Below are 26,233 nucleotides of genomic sequence, written 5' to 3'. Positions count from 1 at the left end.
ATTTTAGCTACTAGGCATTCAGCTCAATTAAAGTTTGAGATGTCCTTTTGATTAGGAAAAAGTTATAAAAAAAAAAAAAATACACTTTTTGAAATATTGAATTTCGAAAAAGTTTCAATTTTTTTTCTTTTTTGCTAAATAAAAAATTTTCAACTACGTTTTTGCAATTGTTTCTACATGAAGTCGCTCGTGTAATTAATTACGATCATTTTGAACACAGAATTATTAAAATCGGTTCATTTTTGACTAAGTTATGGGCATTTAAAAAAAAAATTTTCTTATATAATTAAAAAAAATCGAGTTTGAGCCGAAAAACAAAATTGCCGATAACTCTTGAAAAAAATTTTTTTCGGGTGAACAAATAAAATACGTGTCTCATTATTTTGACGAGAGAGCAACATATTTAAGTTACATCGAAATCGAAGAACATGACCCGAATAGCCCGGTTGAATTGAAATGGAAAGCATCTTCTACAAAACACTTCTTTTAAGATGCGCAAATATATCACAGGCGAAGAAGTAAATTGGTTGAAGATATGTTGGATAAGGGTATAATGTTCTATGGGTCATCATTTAGTGAGAATGAGGATTTTAAATCATTAAATTTATTGCTCTTACGGAGATGACCACAGACAATTCGTTTATATCATCATTCCGGACCCATCACATTCGATAAATTCACAGATACGATTGATTTTTTACCATATAACCCTCCAATACATCATGACCACTTTCGAGTGCTTGAGCATAAATATTAAAACATATCGAGCCATAACCGCCGAAAAAATGTATCCCACAAACTCAAAATTTTACAGGGGAAGGTTTTTTTTAAATTAAATCCGTTTGAATAAAGCCATTATTTTAAAATTTATAATGTAAATATTTTTTTGTGCAATACATTTAATTTTAATAATTTTAAATAGATATTTGCATCATAAGGGTTGTTTTTGTGGGATACATTTTTTTTGCTTTCCTTCTGGCAACCTATTATTAAAAAAGTGTGTGGGTTACACAAAAATTTATTTTAAAGAAGTGACTTCCCGTTTTTTTTTATTTAATTTTTTTACTTAGTCCTTAAAATTAAATTAGATTTGATTAAACAAAAAAGAAATGTATACATTTCTTAGTATATTCGATAAAACAAAAATAAAGTAATGTAATTCATATATTTAAAGTTTTCTGTTAACAAAGTACCTAATGTTATTCATATTAAAATCTTGTAAACTTGAATAACGATAGATAAAAATATATAAAGAACGCTAAATACTATTATATCTTCCTGGTCGGTTTCAGGTAGCAAATCTTTAACAGATCCATCCCATTTTAAATTTAAATACTCGTGTTGGAATTTTACGGGTAAAGATTTTCTATCGCATTGTAGAATGAATATTTTCTAGAATAGAACAAAGTAACACTTTTTCCATAGGGAGTATTTAAGACCTTTTGCAAGTCGAAACTTGTACATAAATAAGTCGGATTCTCTTTGCATAGCTTTTGGTCCTCCAAAAATATTTGCTTACATTTCTCTTTGTCCTTTAGATGAATTTGATACTCTTCTGATGAATGCAATTGCTTTTTGGATTCTGTGTCTAAATAATTCTCGCATAAGATACATTTATCTTTTTTAGGTAAATGAAAGCCTAAATTGAAACTGTTTCTAAAAATATTACGGAATACTCTTAACGATAACTGACTATTTTCTTTATTAATAGCTTTCAAATGTTTGACATAATGCTGATATACAGTTTTCATGTTTCGAAATTCTTGAGGTAGATATAATTTTGTACTTTTATTCCTGCCATAATGTGAAGGAACCGCTGGTAATTGTTCTATAAAGGATTTTACTAGCGATATGCTTGCTTCCTTAGATTTGTTGTGTGCAGTTGGCTTTTTTATATTTTCAAGGCAAGTTTATACGAACTTCTATTTTTTATTACGGATATTAAAATCGTTTGTGAAGTGTTCAACGTTTTCAATAAAAATTGTTGACAAACTTTAAAACTGCTATTATTGATATTGATAAAATAATTAAAGCTGCACTTTTTTCTGTCACTTTTTCCATATCGCCTTTTAATATCGACTTGTTTAACACAAGAAGACAGCCAATCTTTCTGTCTAATTTTGTTGCCGATTCCCCAAAAATATTCATTTATTCTTACTCTTTCATCTTCAGAAATTTTATCATGACACGAATTTGGACATTTTTTCTTTAAGCACGGGTTGAGCAAAACACTCGTATTTTTTTCTTAACTTTTTGCAGCCTTTTAGGTGTTCTCTTTTGCTTTCTGTAGCCCCTTTTCCCAACACACGTTTCCTCCTCGACTTCTTTTAAACTTTCCAAACCATTTAAATCAACGAAAGATTCATCTGCTATACGGTACCAGGGAGAGCTGTAAAAATATCCAATAATTGAAAACAAAAACATATTTTGCAAAAAAACAAATTCATACCTTCGACATATTGTTCTAAAGCTTTATCTTTAATTAAAGTTTCAAAAAATTGTGTTTTTTTTATTTTTTCCCCTTGTGTTGTCATTTATTTTAAAAGAGAATTTAATTGTATCCCACACAAGCGTTCAAAGAAAATGTAAACAAGTCACCATATGCATTTACATTAAAATTGTTTTTGTTATAAAATCATAACGGTTTAATCTACAGCCATGAAATTTCGACAGATGATGCAAATGATGCTGAACTATCGATTTCGATAACAAAACAAAAATCGATTATGGTGTGGGATACATTATTTTGGCGGTAATGGCTCGATATTAAGGCTTAGGTTAGGTATATCTGGCTGATCTGAATAGATCTCACATAGACTACAAGGGTCCGTAGAGACTCCCAGTGCTGTTGGAGTCGTGTTAAACATAGTTCGTGATACATGTCTTGGTGAGTTTTAATCAACAGTTTAAACTTTTGTCAGCAATATCCTTCAGAAATGAAAAGCATACCGATGACATGCAGCTGTAATGAATTCTGTTTAGAACAGGACTGTGGCTTTTCTATCGTACCCTTTTCTTCTTCGCATAAGTTAGATGCGTCGTTCTGGACCAATCCCTTTTTAGCTGCGTGATATGGAGTGAGACAATGTCCTCTTAGTACTCCAACCAATATTTTACATTCCTTTCTTGGAAGTGAGGCTTCCCACATAGACGGGGCTTCCAGAGTGAGTTCCTCGTCTAGTTCCGTCTTCAAAACTGAGAATGAAGGATATATGTTCGACAAACCCATCCTGCCTTAGCAAGCTCATCAACTCTCTCATTTCTCTCTTTACCCTTGTGCGCTGGCACCCAGTACATTGTGACCTGTCTATTCTCGCAGGTCGCGTCCATTTTCGATGTTCAGTGTTGCACGCATTCCGAGCTAGTGATTACAGCCATTATTGCTTTAATAGAAGCTTGACTATGGATGAAGATGTTTGCGCGAGTGTCGCGGGCATGCTAATTCAGCTGCTTTGGTTACAGCACACAGTGATTAGGAAATCTGAAAGACTTTGGAGATAAAACTGCGGACAGAATGCAGCCATTCCTACACCTTCCCTCAATTTGAATCCATCTCTAAAGAAATTGTATGCGTGGAAATCGGATTCTAAGCCCTTTCGCCAACTATTCAGTTCTATTACAAAACCAGGCCAAAAGTTTGCTTGTGGAATAAGTCCGACCTTGCGTTTATGTCTGATATATAGTATTACTGTGACCAAAAAGCCTGTTTGAAAATTTTCCAGAGAATTGTCAGGCTTAGTGCAAATCTATTGGCTGAGTTTCTTACTGATAATTTGAAAAGTCTTCCTATTACCACTGTTGAAGTTGTGCTCATAGCGCCGGTTACACAAATAGTAAGGGATAAGTAATTTCGGTTGTATTGTAAATGTTGAAATTAAGCAATTTTCTTTTGTAATTTGTTTTTTTATTGTTGAAGTATTTAATAAAAATTTCATAAAAAAATAGGTTTGTTTAAATTGAGATTCCGTAGTTAATATTTTCTAAATAAATATACGATTTTTACGTTTTTAAGTCATTGAAAGTATAAATTTTGGTTAATCACCTTAGAAAAATGATATTATAAATTAAAATTAATTTCTAATGAAAAAAAAAAAATTAAAAAAAAACAACATATATCCATATTTTTAAAATTGTTCAAATGCAAAATCTTAAATATATCCATATAAAATAAAAAAAACTTAAACTATATTACTTTTAAAGAAAACGGCTCATATAGCGGATAGTTATGAGCAAATTCAGTTTTGCCTTAAAAGTAAACTTTGAATATTTAATAATATTTCTATTGGGCTGGCAACTATGTAATTGCGGATTTTTTTTAGAAAATCAAAGACAATTTTTTCATAAAACTAAATGACTTCATTCTATAATGTATTGCCCATTTTAATCAATGACCTTTTGCTATCAGGCAGTATCATAATCCCATGATCATAAAACTTCTGGTTCTTATTAGCGAAAAACTGAATTAGGTACGATTTGACATCATCATCATTATTGAAATTTTTACCATTCAAGGAGTTTTGTAAAGATCGAAGCAAAAAGTAATCAGGTGAATGTGGCAAATTACCAAGTTTCAATAATTTTTGCCGAGTGACCAAAGATGTGTGTAGTCTTGCATTATCATTATGGAATACAATACCTTTTCGATTTGTCAATTCGCGCCGCTTTTCTTCAACTGCATTGTTTAATTTCGTTAGTTGTTCAATGTAGGCATCAGAATTGATCGTTCGGTTGGGTGGTAAGAGTTCAAAGTAGACAATTCCTTTGTAATCTCACCAAGTTGTTTTAAGTGATTTTCAATGCGTTTATGTGATACATGAAGCTTCTCTGCAATCTCACGTGTTGTAACATACTGTGAAAATCCGAATCGATTATTGGTTTGGTTAGGGCGTCATCAACTGGACAACCAGAGCGTTTTTCATCTTTGAGTGAAAAGCCGCCTGAACGAAATTTGGCAAACTAACTTTGACACTGCCGTTTTGTTTAGGCTTCTCACCATTAATAGCACATAACTTTTTATGAGCTTGCGATGCGGTTTTCCTTTGCGGAAATAAAAAAGCAAAGTATGACGAAAATGTTCCTTTTGATTTTCCATTTTCCAACGAACGCCAAACGAAAACTATGCAACCGATCAAAAATCTTTTTTTACTGATTGACAGCTGAATTGTCAGCTATCAAATAACAAAATGTGTTTTACATTTGTAATAAGTCTGTAAACCTAAAAATTCAACTGAAGCCATCTATGAGTGAAATCCGCAATTACTTATTTAGTTGCCAACCCAATAATTGATTTTGTTAAATTAGTCAGAACTAAAAAATATAACCGCAATCCTCTGGCCCTAGAAAATACGTACTCTATATATATATGTATGTATGTATGTCTGCATGTAGTTAGTTGAAGGTACTTACGCTTCGCAATATGGCAGTTTGTTGTAGCCTTTGTATGTTTTCATATTCAATGTCATGCCACATTCTGTGCACTTGAAGCATGTTTTGTGCCATGTCTGAAAATAAAGAGAATTTCCAAGTAAAATTATTACAGATTTTAAGAACAAAATTTTTAATAGTATGGAGCAGACGTAATTTGACTAAAGCCATAGAATAAGTTTTTCGTCTTAATAATAAACTATTTATGTATGAACAGTGATAAAGGTATATAGTGATTTTTTTTTAAGACAAACAAATGTGTGTGTATGTACAATAATTATACAGTTATGTAAGGTTATATAAACAAAGAAGAAAAAAAAACACTGTTAATGACTCTCAGCTGTTGGAATTTGTGATAGAGCCAAAAATGAATTGGTTATGCTCTTAGCGCTTGCAAAGCTCAGTTTAAGTGAGTTTATCATGGAATAATTAACTAACAAACAAATAGGGCAACGTTGAAGAGCCATGGAGGCAGGGACTATTAAAAAAAAGCTTATGATAAATAACTTCATTAAGTAATTACAGTTGCATCTGATTGCTGTACATCTACCCAAACACAGCAGCTAATGCGTCCGGACGGGTATACAGCCGCGCGGAAATGCAATGCATTCAAATTAATATGACAATGGATGGACACTGACGAGCTGCGAATAACAGAGAAAAGCAGAAGAACTGCATACGTATACCGAATTTACGTTTATATGTACACGTAAGAGTGTTCATACAGACATACATATGCATATTCATGCACTTGCAAAAATTTCGCCTACTGAAGCGAGGCTGAGGCTGACCAGTGCATTATGGAATGCAAATTGGACACATGTGACAAGCAACTGCCGAGTACCCACCCATATACACACTTACATACGTGCACACGGTCTGTGTTTCGCACGCAAATAGAAACATCTCGAATTACGGCATTGCAGCAACATAACAAAGTTTGACAGATGAACTGCATACGTATGCCTGTCAATCACGTGTTTTAAGCGCTTACGAGTATCAACAAAAAAAATAAATAAATAATTGGCGCGTACACTTCTGTTAGGTGTTTGGCCGAGCTCCTCCTCCTATTTGTGGTGTGCGTCTTGATGTTGTTCCACAAATGGAGGGACCTACAGTTTCAAGCCGACTCCGAACGGCAGATTTTTTTATGAGGAGCTTTTTCATGGCAGAAATACACTCGGAGGTTTGCCATTGCCTGCCGAGGGGCGACCGCTATTAGAAAAATGTTTTTATTAATTTTGCTTTCACCGAGATTCGAACCAACGACCTCTCTGTGAATTCCGAATGGTAATCACGCACCAACCCATTCGGCTACGGCCGAAAAATGTGAAAATATCAAAAGGAAAAAAATTATTGGATAATCTAACACGCTGCGTGCAATGCAAGCGGGAAAGCCGCTAAGGATAAACTAAACACTACATAAATACATTTTTTTATTCATCTATATACGGCAGGTATATACACACATACATACATGAAATAAAGTTTAAAGCAAACCAAACACACACTGACAATTTGGTGGCGCGTGCATACAAACAGCCGGGTGTTGAGGTTCAACTTGACGCGCCTTCCCGGTTGACCGCTCATCAAAGTCTGACCGGCACGCATACCACCACATTTATACATTTACGAACTGTGCCATTACGTTTTTGCCAAACATTACTTCAATGCGAACCACCAAGCAGTGTTTTGTTTATTCGCATGTCCGGCAGTTTAATGCGAAGGTGACTGAGGGGGGAATAGCAGTAAAATTGCGGCTGCGAGAGGAAATGCAAACCCGCGAAATTTACGTGCGTCAGTTCATTTTGCTTCGTAACACATACGTATGTAAGCATATGTATGTCCATACAGACATATTTACTTATATACATACATATGTACATAGTTCATGTAAATTCACATGCATCTATATACACATACATACATACATTCATCACAATAAGCGTCAATAACCCAGCGAAAGTTGCAGCCGCATTATGCCATCATTTTTGAGCCGGATATTCAAAATACATCTTCGTATCGAACCTGCGAGCTTTACAATCTAGCATAGAATCAATAATCATTTTTAAATGGTTCAGTCTTTTAAGAAATCTCAAAACAACTAACAGATTTATGCTAAGCTGGACAAAATATACCTCTCCATACGGAGGTGGTCTGAATAATATCACAGCGAAAGTTTTGACTAACTGTTTATAACTAAAAATCTACACTAATTGAAACTTTCTATAAATATTACATTTACTGTTAACATTTATTAACCCTTTGCGATCGTCAAATTTGTCTGATAAGAGTACCAGCTAGTCGAAGGAGCAAATTTAGCTTTTCGAAGTTATTTCTCCCTTAGTGATTTAAAGCAAATATATATGATATTTTAGAAAATGCAGAATGCAAAATTACTAATCCGAACTCTACTGATCCTAGAAATCTTTCCTTTCCTCCTAATGACGTCTTGCTGCCAGACTAGCGGCACCCACTTTTATGACGACTTGCTAATGCCGCCACTCACTCCAATTTTGTTTTGAACTACTTTTTATTAAAAAAAGTATGTACATTTATGTATTTTGAGTGATCGAAATATTTATTTGGATCTTTACGCGCTTGTCTGTTTGTACACTGCAGCTGCCTATCTAGTTTTTTTGTGTCTAAATTAGAAATCTTCCGATGAAGTGACTGATTTTGAGCCATCTCGTACACCTATAGCAATGATTTGGGGTCAATGAATTTCAAAAAACAAAGGTTCTTTGTTAGCATCTCGTTGTAGATTTGTATGAAGTTGGAAGCAAACACATCATTTATGCCAATTTCTTTAAGGTGTTTTCGAATACGACGTGCCAGCCAACTGCTTCACATTTTGAACCTTTCTGTCAATCTTGTAAACATGGCTTTTAAGTTCACCGAATCTTAAATTGGTCGGTATTGTGGTAGGTTAGTGGGATTTCTGTGTTTGGACACAACATCGAAAGATGGAGCGCGTAAGATCAAAATAAATGAGTTTTTGTGGATTACGAACGATGATAATATCCGTTGTATTAACTGCTTTATGCTGCTGATAAAGTTCATCATATTGTTGAGTTCGAGGCCTGCTATATCAGCAGGTGTAGGAAAGAAGTGAGAACTAAGATGCCTAAAGCGGGTTAACTTAAGAGAAGGTGCTAAGAATATTCCACCTCATCCTCCATACTGCTGACGCAAAAAGGACTCGAAGTAGTTCCAAGTCTCACGTCAAGCATATCTCGCGGATAGTGAGCTGTGAGGACCCCCACGAAATATGAGAGCTGAGATTTTGTCATCCTCAAAAGAGCCCTTGAATGCCTCCGATCCAGAGAAGGATTTCGCGAACTTACAAGCTTTTGGACTTGTCCAGTGCTCGCTGATTTGACGCGAAGGACATCATTCCAAGGGGTCCCAATCCTCTCCTTTCGTGGGAAACTACCTCACAGTTCCCTTGTCTGGCCAGCTCATCCACCTCGTAGTTTCCCGCAATGCCGCCAGATGATCTAATTTCCATTAGGCTATCGGAGTAAGTATTTACTTCCTTGACAGTTATTCGCAAGTGAGTAGCCAATTAGCTGCTTCTTTGATTGCGGCTACCTCTTCTTGGAATTCAGTGATCCGGTGTTTTACTTATAATTATTTTTTTGTAAATGGGGAATTTGTTTTAAAATAGTACTTATAACAAATATCATTACACAATTAGTTCTAATATTGAATTTTCCGTTAAACAAAATTTGTGAAAGAAGCTATCAAGCACTTGGGTTTGCTTTCGCCTGTACAAATGTACACCTGTGTTCATGATAATAGGAACGCGACGAATTACCAAGTTTTAACAATTTTGTTAGTGTATTTAACTTTGGTATTTTTTTCTTTGTTTTGATGCTAAAGTGCATTCTACATCCATATAACGCAAAGCTTCAAACTTTGTAAAAAATTCACAAACATTTATTAAATCGGTCGGTTGATCTCCAAAAAACGAGTTTTTTATAAATAAAATTAGTTTTTATAAAAAATTCATCTCAGATAATAAAAGAGCTCAATCTTAAAAGCTGCATAAAAAATACTTAATAATTTTATCAACGGAATCAAAATTATATTTCTGATCCCGCTTTGACTTTTTTGGAAGATATGTTTAAGGAAATCTTGAAGAACTCAGCCAAATTTTTACCGGTTTAAACTTCGCTGGAAGGGTATTTTCTCACCATTTAAACCCATTGACGTCCAAAATTTTTTTTCACAAATATCGACACATCTCCGTTCAGCGCTGATATTTTAAGCAAAATTGTGCTTTATTCAGGGCAATTAATTTTAAGAAATACAAAAATACCATAAATCAAGTTGTCGATTTTTAGTACGATTTAAGCCTAAAAGACATTTTTTCAGAAGATTGGGTTTAAATTGTATGACATAAATATTTCGAATATGCCAAGGGGTTTTATCTCTACCTCATTCATCGGCATGTGTTGAACGGATATTTTCCATAAATAATCAACTTATGGATCTGTTTTGTTTTCATGCGTATCATAAAATATCCCGTATACAGGAAAAATTTAGTAAAATTCGGTCCAAAACGAACTCTCATTGCGTAGTGCTCTGGACACTACTTTCCCTTTTTTTATTTCAATAGCCAAAAGGGCGTATAAAAGTAAGAAGCCGTAATCCCGGTCCGCTCCTCTATGTACTTAAATTCCCTTTCCGAGTTTCGTTAGAGGAACGGATCGGAATTGTAACATCCACTTTTAGTTACTTGTGGTTGTCAACCAGCATTTATAAAATTAAAAAAATAAAACATAGTTTCGGAAAAAATAAAACACAATTTTACTTCGGATGGCTAAACCTTGTAATCTATCATATTCGAGTGCACCAACGAATATTTCTTAAGGTACCATGAGAGGACTAATCGTGTGAAAAGAACTATCAGCTTAGGTCCTCAGCAAGGCTGATAGATTACCGGGTTTGGTCCTCCGAAGCAAAACACTGCGAGTAACTTCGATTGCCACGCCACTGGAGTCTCGGCAGCAGAATTCTACCCGCTCAGCTTACACGTATCCACCCACTCGTCCAATCAGTCATTGTTCAGATGGCGATGAAGTAATATGAGAGGAGACTGTGTTGATTTTTTTATAGATCTCCAACACAATCTCAGTTTTTTCGTAAGTAAATGTCATGCCCGGTTACGTCAGCCAATCAGCTGCTTTCTTCAAAATCGCTGAGAGCCGGTTAACGGCTGATGCTGGCTACACCTCTGCATTCTGTACATCAGCATTACCGGTTTGCATCAGTAAGACTAACTACAGGGAGGATTGTCGTCCGAGGCTATGAGTTTGCAAAACAGTTTCAAAATTATTGAAGACATTAGAAGGGTTCATAGAAAATGGCGAACCGAAACTTGAACGAAAATAGCTGAAATCCGTTTGAATTGCTCGGTGTACTACTAAAAAGTCCCTTTTGGGAATGAGAATGTTTCTAAAACTTATTCGTGGCGCCAAACAACACTAAAATAGAATACGAGTCCAATGTAACTTTGTTTAGAGCGTAACGTTAACCAAAGCTATCGCCGGATGGATTGAAGATGTTATTGCTTACATATGCACATATTATGGTGTTGTAGATGTTGGAGTAACTAAAATGCTCGTTGGGTATTTCTGTCACGTTGCATGTTGAAAGGAAGATGACTACATATTTTGCGGCTAGCTGGCTGTTGTATTTTTTCATTTTGGTGACTTTTGGCTGCAATTTATGGGATTTACACAAGCTAGCTGACTAGGCTAGGCAGCGCGTATGCGATAGTTTGACACTGTTGCAAATGTACCAGCGTAACAAAAACACCACATACCGGACGTACCAAAAAGTACGGCCGCCTCACATGTCAAAATACGTGAATAAATTGTTATGGTGCAATGCGCAAGCGCGCGCTTATGCTTTTCTGCAAAATGATCACTTCAGCTAAAACACCATGGGCGCCATGCCGTTGGTGGCAACAAAACTGAAACCATCTACATGTACATATATGTATGTACACTTGTCAGTGAGTATGTGGGCAAACAGAATCACTGAATTGTACTAACACTAAGAAAGATGTAAAAAAAGATGTGTTCTACAAAGTGAATAAGACAACAAATAAAAAATTCACACATCATTACAATAGGAGTAGCATGCAACAACAGCAGCCGTAGCAACAGCATCAACATCGTACGTATAACTTATTTGGCGCAACTGGTTGGGCAACTTCATACCCATTCTCTAAGCGCACAACACTTTATTGCTCTATTAGGGTATTCAAATAACGTGAGGTGAACTGTTCATATACATTGCTCGTGCCCGTAGTAGAGGCTTTTATAGCGTGTTTAATATTTTTATGACCATATGAAGTTGTTTCTCATGCGTATCTATCATGTTGAGAATACAAAGGTGAGCGCCATCTAGTACTGCTATTTTGCTCTCGGTGAATTTGGCAGAATTTGCGCCAGCACAGAAAATAAAAAAATAACCTTTGTGTGCGAGCTACTTGGTTGTGAATAAATTAGTGAATATTTTGATTTAAAATTAAAAAAAAAGTAATAATAGGCGTCTTCGATTCGTCACTTCTCTACTCGCTACTATGTATCTGGGCTTAACGAAAAATTTGCATGTGAAAGCAAGAACAAAGTTAAAAAAGATGCATCACTAGCGAGTATGGTTATACGTCATTAAACTGGTATAACTCACTATTTTCAATGCTGCCAACTCTCTTTCAAGAAAGCTTCATTAGACCGCGTTCACACAACGAGACTTTTGTTGTTTCAACATTGCGAATTTTTATTGTTGCATGTCGTGTTCACACTACTTGCAATTGTTAGTTTTTAGTCTGCAGTCAACAACATTGAGAAGAATGAGACCACAAAGGGTCTTTACAGAGTATGAGCATCAGAAGTAACGAGTTGTAGCAACAAATATTTCTCTGTATAAAGTGGTTTTACTAATACTCATTAAGTACCTCCAGACAAATGTAATTTTTGACGCTATCAATATATATTTATTTACACCACTTCCTTCTTATAGTTCTTATATGTGCACTACTTTTCAAACGGTGACAATTATGCGCTTAGCCTAGCTTAGATTACCTCCTATGGTCATTGGAGATTTTCTTGCCTTGACAGAGCAATAAATACCTATAGCTTTCAACGGTGTTGTCAATGTTTGACGATTATGGTGCCATAACCGACTGCAGTCAAAATAAAGCCAGGCCAACTGGTGGGTGGTGTCATTCCTCAGCAAAAGCGTGGAGTCCAGCAAAGGTCAAAACATTTACGCCCTTCGACACATATAAGTTGTGATTTATTTAAGTTCTCACTTGTGAATTTCCGAAAGGAGAAGTGAATCTTTAACCTACTACCTTCTGCATACAAAACATCAGATGTTGAAACCGTGACAGTTTTAGTGACGATGGTAAAATGTGTAAGCCCATAATCGGGATCGGATTTAAGTAACTTTTGCATGGGCTTGGCGTTATCTTAAAACATCATTGTACTGTTCTTCTATCGAGAGGTTTCTTAGAAATGATCGAGGGAGGTTCTTAAGTCATGTGTTAAGATTCAATATTATTTTAAGAGCTTTTGATTATCAGCATTTCTCTCCGGCTACCCAGGCTTCGTGAGGCTATGGTCTAAAAGAATTAGTTCTCACTTTAGCGGTACTCACTGCCATTATCAGGTGTACACACTAGTCACTAGCGGAATTACTCCACTTATTTCATTAGTTTTATAGAATGAACTCTCATTCAATAAGCTTTGTCCAAACAACGAATATAAGGTACTCGAATAACTCTATTCCTCAGTTGTAAATAACTAAATAGCCCCATACTCCTTCTTTTAATTCAATATTTAAAAATTTCTGGGAGTATTAAGTTATAATGAATACCCCTATTCCAATCATACGAAAAGTCTGAACCAGACAGACTGGAGTTTAATGTTTAATCGAAGGTTAATATACATATGTACGATTAACCTGCCACATTTTGGCATGTATTGCAGCAGCGGCCGGAGCATAGAGAATTTACTTAGCCTTGGGGGAAAAACTGCAATGGGTGTGTTGTGTTGCAGCAAGAGCCTAACAAACAGCTGGTTACTTTTGCGTGCCATTCAGCAATTCCGTTTGGGGCGTTGTGGTTGCATAGCTAAACGTGTATAACATTCATATGTATATAGGGATGTGTTTGACAGTGGTGATTAGATTTGGTAAAAATGTAAAATAGCCTAAAGAGTTATGTGCAGAAATATACAGGAAGCGAAAATTCATTTTTATTCATAATCTTGATGGTATGAGGCCAGTGGTTTAAGGTTAAACTTCCTAAATTTGGAAGTGCAAACATGTTTTTTAATTTTTCTATCAATAGGTGATGGACATTTGTACATACATATAAGCAGATGTCAAGTGCGCTGGGCACTTCCATTTAGAGATAGTTTGTTCTCTCTTCTCTTTTGGTGATAGTGAATGTACCAGTATGTACTCGCAGCTTGGACTTCGGCAACATAGTGAACATTCTTTTAAGATTATATTTAGGACATATATAGGATATGCTGGAGGTAAATATCACAAACCTATTGAGACGCTCTCTGGCTAACTCATCGGCAATCTCGTTTCTGCGCAGCAGTACCAATTACATATATCTAATGAAGGAATGCAATCACTTTAGAATTCTGCATTGCTTAACTAGTCTCGATTTGTTCACAGATAAATCTTCGACCGATATTCATTTGTGAAGGATTTGAGATAAATAGGGAGAATGATGTTTGATGAAAAAAGAAATTCATTATTTTCTCGGTAGATGACTGTAGTGATCGATATCTCGTAAGTTAAAGTTTATGTTCGTTGTCAAGGTGACATTTCACGCTAAAAACTTCTTTTGCTGTGAGCTGTGAGTTACAGGGTGTTAACAATAGAAGTCAACAAAGACAAAATTACATTTATTATAACAGTTTTCCTTTGATGAAGATGAAAACGCAAGCCAGGCCGCTGAAATCGTTAATGGTGGTGATACTGTAACAGCTAATTACGTGCAATGTTGGTTTCGTCGATCCCTTTTAGGCATTCTTTATGTTAAAGATGAACCTCACATAGGCAGGCCCCTAGTTGAAAATGTCGACAAAATCGCAGAAATAATCGAAGATGCCGGTCAGTAGTTTTAGCATCGTCCAGATCGGCCATAAAACAGTTTTTAATTATTTGCACAAAAATTTTACGCAAGAGTATTGGTTTTCGTTTGTCGCCAAACTAATATGTACATATGTATGTATGCACAAATGCGCATCTCAAACGTTGGAGCTATTTTTTCCTGGCCATTGTTAGAATTTCTCACACTGCCATCAATGGGTGTTTAATACTAAGCTACACAAAATATTTTATTGGCTAATCGCATTCAGTCTGCGCCGCAGTTCGTAACGCAGCTGCAAATATATTTGATGTGAAAAAAATTTCCGTTATAAAAGTTATCGTAAGCTGACTGACACATTAACTTCTGTTTGTTTAACTTTTGTGATAATTTTGTTTTCTCTATCAACTATGGCTAGCCTTCTTCGGAGACATCTTACTCATTACCTTTCCGTTATTATTACCTAAATACCAGCATAAATAAATGTGTATCTATATGTTTCTATGCATTATGTAAATATGTGTGGTCAAAAAGTTATGCCTCAACTAAAATGAAAGTCTCAATCATATTTCATCTAATTTTGTACCGCCTTGTCATATTCTCCATATTTTCCACTCGAAATTTATTGCCCTTCCTCTTCTCTCTTGTGTGCGAGTACGTATGTATATATTCATTCAGTTGCTTTACGCTATGGTACGCATTTGATGATTACTTTTGCTTTCAGAAAACTCGTCATCAACCAATCTATAAGCAATAATGCATACGCATACCTACATATGCAGTTATACGCCACCACTTGTCGCAGCGCACACCTCACTCTAGCACTCGCACGCAAGCACTTGAATGACACCTTTCGTTTCGTTTGACTACAACGAGCCGGTTTGGCATAAAAATGTCTTTGAAAATGACTGCAACTGGAATGCAGCCATTTAAGTATTCAATGCAGCAACAATTAAGTTTGGTATTTTGTTTGAATGACATTTGTAATTGTCATTCTCTTCTCTCTACATTTGTTGCTGTAATATAGTAAGCGCATAGACTTCAATCAATTTCGCATTTGGTATTTTTATTGCATTACCGGTTGTGAGTGGAATATGGAATACAGCTACTGATACTAGTAGCTGGCGTGGTAAGTACAAGCAATTTTATTCAAAATTAATAGCTAAAAAAAATTAAAAAATTGGTTTGTTTCGAAACTTTTACTCGTAAAACTAAAAACGTAAAAAAATACAGCTTCTTTATTAAAACTAGAAGTGAATTTGTTGACGAAATTTTATTGCATATTTTAGGTTGAGCTCGACTTAAATTTTACCAATACTCATATAAGATATTCATCAATCAATCAGACATCTGCTATCCGATAGAGTTTTATATATTTTCCATAACCGAATTGCAAAGTGGCTGCCCTATGTCCTCGATAACTTTTCACGAATTCCATCTTTGAGGTCTTGAATCGACCCTGAGCTGTTGGCGTAGACCTTCTCTTTCACGTGGCCCCAAAGAAAAGAGTCGCAAGGTGTTAAATCACAAGATCTCGGTGGCCAATTGTGATCACCTCTTCGAGAGATAACACGGTCCGGAAACTTTTCCCGTAAAAGATCAATGGTTTCGTTTCTTGTGTGGCACGCAACGCTGCCTTGTTGAAAATAAACGCTGTCCAGATCAATACCATCCAATTCCGGCCATAAAAAATTGTTAATCATCTCTCGATAGCGCAATCCATTCATTCATAACACCTGTTATTGGAAAACCCTTTATATGTTCTGCCTTACAGAGGGAGAGTGTCGAGTACTTTTTTGGTCTAGGGTTTCCAACAACAGCTTAAATATCACTCATCCCGCATAAAATAATATTCGAACGGGTCATAAATACTACATGAACTCTACTCGAACATGGTCTTATGAGAACATAATACCCGTTAATAAAGCTCAGAATGTGTTTCCTGAACACATAATAACAGCAAGTATATTATCGATAACTGCCAGCCATGAATAAAGAAGCTTCATGAATGAAAATTACATACTGTGCAGTTGCCCAGTTTTATTGCGGTAAGTAAGGGCCCTGGAAGAACAAGCTCTCGAAATACTAAAATTTATGGTTTTTGTCAGAATCTTAGCGTTTTTTCATCAGAATTTTAGCTTAGTTGTCGACATTCCACATGACTGGCAATTATTTGGTTAGGAAAAAGCTAAAAACAATATCGGGGAAAATGTTTACACCCGCGTTCAAAATAATAGCAGCGCGACATATGGCAAAGTTTTGACTATTTGTTTACTTATTATTTAATTAGTTTTTTGTTTCGTTTTATAAAAGTAGGGATATACTTCCAAAAACCCAAAAAATTTCAAATTACAAACTTGGTAAAAATTTTCATCCAAATTTCAAACTATTTAGTATCATAAAAAAAATGTTGGCTATGCATATAATTTTAATAAATAAGAAATTTAAAAAAATTATAAAAAATAAATAATTATGCGTAATAATACGCTTATCCTGATTTTTCCCGAGGTCAGTTACCCTTTAATGACGTAATTGAAAATTGAATGATAGCCGCTTAACAGGGCATCCTCATTTTGTTGACATTAAAAACAATCAAGCAATATTGAAAAATGATTATTTAAAATACACAAGAATATATGCGCAAAACAGCTGATAATCAAATTCTCTTACGATTTTCTTTAAAAACTACAATTTCTGAGGACTCTAATTGGTATTTCAACTGCCGGCATACTTTGCAAGAAATATATTATATTCACCACCAATGTGCGCATATTGCTACCAACACACCAAAATTTGGAAAGATATTTGCAGTAAACACAAATTAAAAAAAAAAAATGTTTGAAAGTAGAAGTAGTAGAACGATTCGCTGAGGATAATTCATGTCGTTTGGCTCTTATAGAAAATGTTTCATTTTAAACCTACTCGTGCATTAAACCTCTTATCCAAGCACAAGTTGCTTTCCAAACATAAAATAATATGAAGAAAACTTAATTAGGGCAATAAAGCAATACAAAGACAAAATAATAAATATGTGCTCTTTCTACTTATGCACCAGGTTTTCATTCATGTACCTGCGCCGGCTGGCCTGGCAGTATACATCCTGACAATGCAATTTACAAGACCCTTTTTACAGTTTCAAATTAATTCTATAATTTCCATATAACACCGACGACCTTTCAGGCACCCCATAAAAAAAGAAGCACGAAATATTTTTCCATTTGGATACTTATGACATAAACTGACATTTCGATTATCTTCAATTAGAGCCCAAATAAAATGACTCTAAATCATCTTACTAAAAAATTATATACTATATTAGGTAAATGTTAGCTGCTATCGACTCATCGCTTCTCGCCAGCTAGAAAATTCTGCTACTCGGCAAACGAAAAATAGTTATGTGAAATTAACAATAGTTGAGCGCTGTTTTTCCACAAATGGAGGGACCTACAGTTTTTAAGCGGGCTTCGCACAACCGATGTTGTTTTAAGACGAACTTTTTCATGGCAGAAATACACTCGAAGTTTTGCCATTGACTGTCGAGGGGTCACCGCTATTACAAACAACGCTTCACGCACCGAGATTCGAACCTGTGCAGTTCCGAATGGAAGTCACGCACCAACCTATTCAGCTCCAACGGCGACCCGTTCCAGATGTTTAGATAGATTAAATGTAACGAGGTCACATAATAATATCGGTTCCGCTACTCATCCCAGCTATTGACTACTAATGCAACGTGAGGACCAAATAGTATTTTTCAAAGATAGCGTATGCAAAATAAGTGCTCAGTTCGATAACGTTTGTCCAAAATTTTGATTTCACAACTACCATATTGGATTCGCAATTTTTAATTTTGGAAAACTGACAACGCATTTGTATTCTTTTTATATATTCTTCCTATATATTCGGAACTTTTAATTCACTTCATATTATTGAATCCATTCCATACCAGAGAAATTAAATATCCACGCTTCATTCATTCTGGCCCGTTGTTCAAAAGTGTTAAACGACTTACTATATTACAAAATGTTTAAACAGAAGGAGAATTTCCACACATTACAGGTAATTTAAGTATTTACGACTTTTGAACAAAACACCGATTGGCGATTTCTCTTTTTTACGAGACTTTTACGCCAAAAGTGGGTTGGCAGCTCAGAGTGCCGTCACAACTGAGATTCGTGCTTGTGGAAATTTCGCTGTCATCGACACTAAATACGACAAAATTACCATTTTGATCAGCAACCATTTGAGCCATTATTGCTACAGTGAATGGAGTCGCCACTGCCACTCACTTACAGACTTGTTGACTGATGATAATCATTGTGCGCCATGGGGAGGAGGTGTCGAGTGTCAAAGCAGCAAAAAATATCTTAATTTGTTGGCAATATACGATACGAGTACATGGCATGCATTTGAATTTGTACTGTGTTAAAGAGTACTACTGATTGTAGAGTAGTACTTGTAATACTTACTCGTTCCGATTGTCACGAGAATGGTGCCCGGGGTGGGTTCATAATCGCAATTAAACTAAGCGCATGCAGTTTAGCGCAAAACTACAACTCACTCACAAATTGAAAGTCGGAAGACAGATTGACTTCACAACAGTGGGTCCCTTCACTCACTCACTCACTCACTCACTCACTCGCCATTAACCGAAGATACTGGACTGTCTATGATTATAAAATGCTTTCACAGCATAAGCAAGCCAACACAGTGAGCCATAATTGTAGAAAGATATCAAAATGGGTATTCGGCTGAGTGATATGTAAGTCTCTTTGTCTTTCGGTTACCAAATCAGCTGCTCGCTTGTAAACAGAGAAGGTATAATTTATAGCAGATATAGATATGCATGTTTGTATTACATTTGTATACCTGTATGTATGTATATAACACAGTACGTTTGGACATGTGTTGGCACGTTTGCAATTACGGAAGTTTGCTGCTTAAGCAATCAACAATAGTGTACGGATTGTAGCCCAGGCACCAAGCCAACAACAGCTAAAAAGAAGAAGATACTTTGCAAATAAAAAGAGGAAACTGCACTGCAGTGCACATTTTGTTAGTTTTATTTCTCTTTTAGGTGTAATTTATAATGCAACTAACTGTCAGTTTTCATTGGTGCTACTTGTGTGAAAAGTGGCATGCCTGATAACAAATCAGTGGGTGTTGCAGCCCACAACTTTGCGCACCGCGGCAATTGAAATATTTATGATCGAGATTCAACTGAAATGGCGCCTAGTTTTTATCAATTACTTTTATATTGAGACCGAATAAGATGAAATATTATATTAGAAGCTTGCAATGATTTATCTGTAAGAATGCTTTATTCCATGTTGGCTTATAATAAAGTAATAGCCTCCGGCAAAAACAAAAATTAACGCAAAAATAATATTAGATGAAGTAACAAACTTCTCAAACGTTTGGTTGCTTTATTTGGACGATCAAATTAACATAGTTATAATAATTTTTTCTTCTTCCTTGTTTACTCCTCGGGAGCAATGTAGGTCCTCGACAAGACTCTTCCATCGTACACGGTTCTGAGCTGTTTTTTTTTTGCGCCGTCCCTTGTAATGTCCGCATCTGATAGCTCGTGCAACATCGTCCTTCACCAAGTATTTTTTTGCCTCACCGCGAGCTCCATTATCTTGCGTGTTCCAGTTCAGTGCCATTCTGTTTGGGGAGTTGTGCTAAATTTTACTCTCAGCAAGTTCTGCTTTTTTATCATTTTATTTGCTCAGCAAATATCATATTTTACATATCTCATATGACTAATAACATGACGTACACGCATCAAGCTCTTCTTGACCACTTGACACTGTTTTTTTCACAAGAAACATCATAATTTTGTATTTAAAAAGTTTATATTGTTTAAAAATAAAAATAACAAAGGACAAGTAGCGATTGGTAAGTGCGATTCGTTTATGTAACGTAGTAATACAAACAAGTCGAAACCTGCAAGCAGCATTGAGGTTGGTGCGTTAGAGTATGTCCACGGCACGTGAGTGCTGTTCGTTCAAAGTCATAAAGCGGTTAAAAGAGCAAAACTCATTATAAGAATCACTCGAGCCACTAGGCACGCCCTTGTGCTCCATAAACGGGCGCTTGATCCTAGTGATACTGAAGAAGAATGTATCCGATTTTGTATTTTTTATCTTATTATTGATTCACACTACTCAGTTTTATATAAATGTTTGTTGCCAACAGTTGTGTTCCAAAGACTAATGATCGGTATCCGGACAAAAACCTCATTTAAATTTTAAAGGAGTTGATAACGTTGGGCGGCCGTCGTAGCCGAATGGGTTGGTGTGTGACTACAATTCGGAATTCAGAGAGAGCCTAGGTTCGAATCTCGATGAAATACCAAAATGAAGAAAAATTGTTTTCTAATAGCGGTCGCCCCTCGCCAGGCAAAGGCAAATCTCCGCGTATATTTCTGCCATGAAAAAGCTCCTCATAAAAAATATCTTCCGCTCGGAGTCGGCTTAAAACTGTAAGTCCCTCTATTTGTGGAACAACAGTAAGACGCACGCCACAAATAGGAGGAGGAGCTCGGCTAAACACCCAAAAAGGGCGTAAGCACCAATTATATATATATATATATATATAACAACAAGGCCGCGGGAGACGACAAAGTCTACTCTTAACCAAAATATGGTCAAATGAATTTAAGTGTACTCTGCCCAATCCGTACGAAGGATGACCCTGCAATCTGCGCCAACTAGTCTTTTGAACATCGCACACGCCTTTTATATTATATTTTGCGCCTAATAATGAAAACACAGTAGGATAATAATGAAAATGGATTTATTGATTTTAAAGTGTTCTGCTTGGAAACCACACTTTTGCATTCGCTTGAACCGCTCAAAAGTGGATACCTACAAAATTAGCTGTTTAAAAGCTTCAGATGAAGTGGGCAGCTAATGCAAAGCACTGCTTATTCAAAATAGTAGTAATTATGAGATGGCGATTATGCAGTCGAAAGGTTAAGGTAATTCCTAGAAAATTCAGCACAAATTAGGAATAAGTTCAAGAATTTTTTTTTTTATAAAATTTTTTGAATTTAACCAACGACTATGCCTTGTTTATAAAATGATGCGGTTAATATTAGCTTAGCAGCTTAGAGTTAATATTAAAGGAAGTTCTTGCACCGCTGCGTTATTGGTTAGCTGAGAGCCAAATGTATGTAGAAACATAAAATTCCGATTACTCTCTCACATTCAAATCCCTTGTTAATTTTGTAAGGCTAAAAAAGAAGAAATGCAGGCATTTAAAAATTTGCCAACGTATGAGTAGGGTAAATACAACCATACATCTGTCGAACAAGTCTCGTCTGCCAGTTAAGCAATGACTCATTTTATGCAATAATTTTTAATAACACACCAATAAAACACCAAAAAAATAACACAATAATGATACCCTGCAAATAACAAATAAAGTCAATAACAATTACAGTCTATAATAAAATAACTCGACAAAAAAAACACATACGATTAATATAATAGGTCTATGAATAAGTTCGTGCGGTTTTTTTTCGAAATTTGAATTTCGGATCATTCCCATGGCTTTTAAACGTTTGGAAATGGTTGATTGATCAACTCCCAAAGTTTTTGCAACCTCTTCTTGCGTTTGAGCCGGATCTTGATCGAGCAATTCCTCCAATTCGGTATCCATGAACTTTGGCGGCGCGGCCAAAATCACCACTTTTAAAGCGTGCAAACCACTTCTGGCACGTTCGCTCAGCTAGAGCATGCTCACCATAAACTTCCACCAAGATACGATGACTTTCGGCTGCTTTTTTCTTCATATTAAAAAATTCCCCGCAAAAACACATTATTTGGCACGAAATTCGACATTTTCAAGTGTGGTAAAAATATTGTTGTTTACGCTTCAAATAAAAAACTTATACTGACGTTTGTGCCTTACGACAGTAGCTCTCCCATGAATGTTTGGAAATGTGGATCGATGGAATAATAATCAAGTTACGCCATCTGTTGTAAAACCGCACGAACTTATTCATAGTCCTATTAAGACTATGTAAAACGAACCAGTTTACGACAGACATTTAAACAAGCCGAGCTTAAAAAATAACTGAATTGAGCCGAGGTATCATAGAAGCAAAGAAAAAAGGAAAAGGTGATCAAACTTGTCGAGCCACTCGTCATCAACTCCAACAAAGCAAAACAAAACAAGAAAGGCTGTTAAGAAGAAAAAATGTTGAGCTTGAAAAAATAAATTTTACGAACGTATAATAAGTTTATAAGTATGCATGTGCGCATATTGGCCTCTGGTGACGGTCAAGCATTGTTTGACAAGAACTTTATATGTGTGCGTGTCGGGTGCTTGACGCTAATATCTAAAATTTTTGATTTTTACCGACAACAAGTATGTGTGACATGACGCCACCCGACTGCACTAACACATACAAAGCGCAGTCAAGCATGCTGTATCGTCACCAGAGGCCATATGCGCTTGGAATGAGCCGTAGTGAGTGTTTACAAATACTGTGGGGTTGCCTTTATAAACATATGTATGTGATCGGTGGTGGAGGGGAAAATTCATTTCAAGAATATTCACAAAAACGTTTATTTTGCGCACTTGCAACACTCACGCTTATTGAGCATATTCTGAGCAGCTGTTGAAATATCTAATTTCATGGTAAAGTAAACAAGTAGGTGAGTAAGAATTTGTGCGTGAGTACCATGCGGTGGACCAAGGTTCGAAGCCCATGTATAGAAACAGTTTGTGCCAAATAATGTTAATTGGTGGCCTCTCGACAAACAATGGCATGAAACAGCTTTTCAAAAAAATAATGGTTCGGCCGTTCGGAATACGAGACAATACGAAGATGCACACTTTAATTTGGGGCAGTAGCTCGGCCAAACAGCGAATAAAGAACTTTTTTAACCGTATACAAACGTTAAGTCATATATGTGTGCACGTATATAGCATCACTTGAAGGCCAGGGAGTTAACGAGAAGCCGACGATAGTCAGCAATCTTGCCAAATGTGCGCCATTACCACATTCTATTGCCCGTACAGTAAATATCGTCGAGCAAGTGTTTACATTGTAAAGTATGTAAATAGAATAGCGAAAAATAATAAGCAAGCTTTCAGTTTTTATATTTTTTATATATTTTAATTAGGGCGATCATAGCTTCAGCTGCTATGACGACAACTGTTGCCACCCATGCTGCCACACAGCGTGTTTCAAATTACATAAACGAGAAGCAACAGATGGTGCGGCCGCATTCCGATGCAAACTATAATATAAGACAAACGCTCATAATAAACTAACGAACTGAAAGTTTAGTCAGCGAGAAATCAAAAGCATTCATCACATACGAGTTTAACTGAGAAACTATAAGTATAATATAGGTATGTATAAACCAGTAATGGAATACTATCTGTATTGGGTTGACTAAAAAGTTCTGTAGCTAATTTGATTGAATAAACCATTTTCTATTTTTTATGAATTTTATTATTATGATGAACTTCTGCCATTTTTCAGGTGGCAGGTTTTCCTCGGCAAATTGCCACTACAAATCTTAGTCTGAAGATGGAAAGGCAGGTTTATATAGGGTTCTTCAAGTTCGAGTTTCTTTTTGTTTTTTTGGTTTTGATTTGTCAGCTGTCATTGTTCGATGACATTTGTTTGTACAAAAGCGGTTGTTAAGTAGAAAAGCTACAGTTTCATAAAGTTAGTTCAATATCGCTCGAGTACTGTAAAACAAAAACCAATTCCATTACTGAATTCATCGTAGAAAAGCTCTACGTATACGAATGCTCGCAATGCATGCAAAAAAAAACAGTGTAACTGAATACATGTGAAATCGATAAAATTGTCGCCAGACACAAATGCCTCTTTTGATGATTCAAAAGTAGTTGTTGCCCTGTGCCAAACAAATTTGAACAGTTTCGTGTTGTGGTTTCATATAATTGATAATTTTAAACAAATAATAGAATTGTTGTTGTTGTTAGAACAGCCTACAACTTTGTTTATAAATTTTTTGTAAATGCCGTTGGTCCAGTTATTATGGTTCAGTCCTTGTTTGAAAATAAATCCGAATCATTGTTAGAATTTGTTGCTGTAGTTCGAGGGTTGCCTGTAATTAGATAATTTAATCGAAAAGTTCTATATTTTTAGCATAAACTTACATATACCGTTTTCACATACGAGTTTTGTTGGTTATTAACTCACTGAAAAAGAGTTAAAATGGGATTTCGCCCAAAAAATGGAATTAACTCGTCGTAATTTTCGTGCGATAATTCATTACGATTTTCGCCATGGATTGTCGAGACAGAAGACAACATTAATCCACTTACATCGACTGTTGGCGTTGAAGCACCACACTTAGCTACTGTGAAACGCTGGTACAACGAGTTCCAATATGCCGACGTCCATCTTTGCAGGATGAATTTCGTGAGGCCGTTCAAAAAGGGTTGTTGTGCGAGGAATAATCGATCCTGTGTTTCAATTAGTCACTCATGATCGACATCCGTGACATGTCGCGAGATAGAGACATTTCTTGGGTATTAGTGGGTGGTTCAAAACAGCTTATGCCATCGTAACCGGTGCCGAATCTGGATCTATACATGTGAGCCGGAAACAAAATAGCAATCGGCAGAATCTCAAAAGAATCTCGGCAGAAATGTTCTAAGACGAACTTAATCCAACAAAAGTTTTTCGCGGAAGAAACACCTCAAAGCATGGTCGCATGTTTTTTTGGGAAATTTAGTCATGACCCAACTGTACCACCAAAGAAACTTAAAACAGTCAACTCTGAGTGGTACACAACCATTTACTTTCCAGAAATTTTCGGAGAAATAAGCTAATCCATTGCGGAAGATGAATCCTTCTTCACCAAGTCAATTCGAGCTTTCATCTATTCGTTCACACAAGAACTAATGGGTTATTCATCTTTATTTTTGATTTCGCTTTATTTCGAAACATTAAAAAAAAGTGAATTTACAATGTTTCAACACCTGAAGAAGCTGTTGAAGCCTTTGAACAGCTCGTTTTGGAGGTATCGACTTCTGAGTCGTTAATTAACATTAACTCGCCATTCGCCCTTATAACCACATAACCAATGGTACATCTTTTTTACATTTTTTTAAATTGAGTTTTAGGGCCTGTTGCCACTTGTCAAAGTCTGTTTTCCCCTACAAGTTATCATACTCGAAACACTTGAATTAGTTGTAGAAACGTGATAAATAATGCCATTGAACATCTTCTGACGTAGCGGTAAGTTCTTTTCAGTTCGCAGCGCAAACATTGGCAAGCATTTGTCGCCTCTGTTTTGTTGCATATTAACAAAGTATTGTATCATATTAACCTATGCGCTGTGATAAACAAGTACATGTGAATTTTGTTTTGCCGGATAGTGAAAAAGCACAGGTAAAAGTACTCTAATACCAAAAAATTTGCATTATTTGCATAAAGCACTTGGATGTTCGTGTAATAATTGTTTGATTTATGTTACATTACCCTTTTTTTGAAATTAATAAAATGCCTGAAAACAATAACATTTTTTATTTGCTAAATATTACTATTAAATATTATTTAAAAAATGCGAAAACATGCCTCACGTTCTTTACTGCCTTAAAATATTATATAATATAAATGCGACACATATGATAAACACTAAGAAACACTAATGCGTACATTAGGCGAGTGAGTTTCGATGT

The 26,233-nt window shown here is 35.8% G+C and overlaps 1 protein-coding gene across 3 annotated transcripts in view; it reads right to left on the bottom strand.

Annotated features, from left to right (window-relative positions):
* Nucleotides 1-26,233, bottom strand: part of LOC129240512 (LIM and SH3 domain protein Lasp) — a 119,793-nt gene that overhangs the window by 41,395 nt on the left and 52,165 nt on the right. For all 3 annotated transcript variants that reach the window (XM_054876359.1, XM_054876360.1, XM_054876361.1), the window contains exon 2: nt 5,407-5,501. In XM_054876359.1, coding sequence (XP_054732334.1) covers nt 5,407-5,501 — 95 coding nt within the window. The remainder of the gene's footprint in view (nt 1-5,406; nt 5,502-26,233) is intronic.

This window comes from Anastrepha obliqua, chromosome 3, assembly GCF_027943255.1.
Source record: "Anastrepha obliqua isolate idAnaObli1 chromosome 3, idAnaObli1_1.0, whole genome shotgun sequence".
Taxonomy (NCBI): domain Eukaryota; kingdom Metazoa; phylum Arthropoda; class Insecta; order Diptera; family Tephritidae; genus Anastrepha; species Anastrepha obliqua.
The sequence above is the reverse complement of the archived record's forward strand: the minus strand, read 5'-3'. Positions and strand labels throughout refer to the sequence as shown.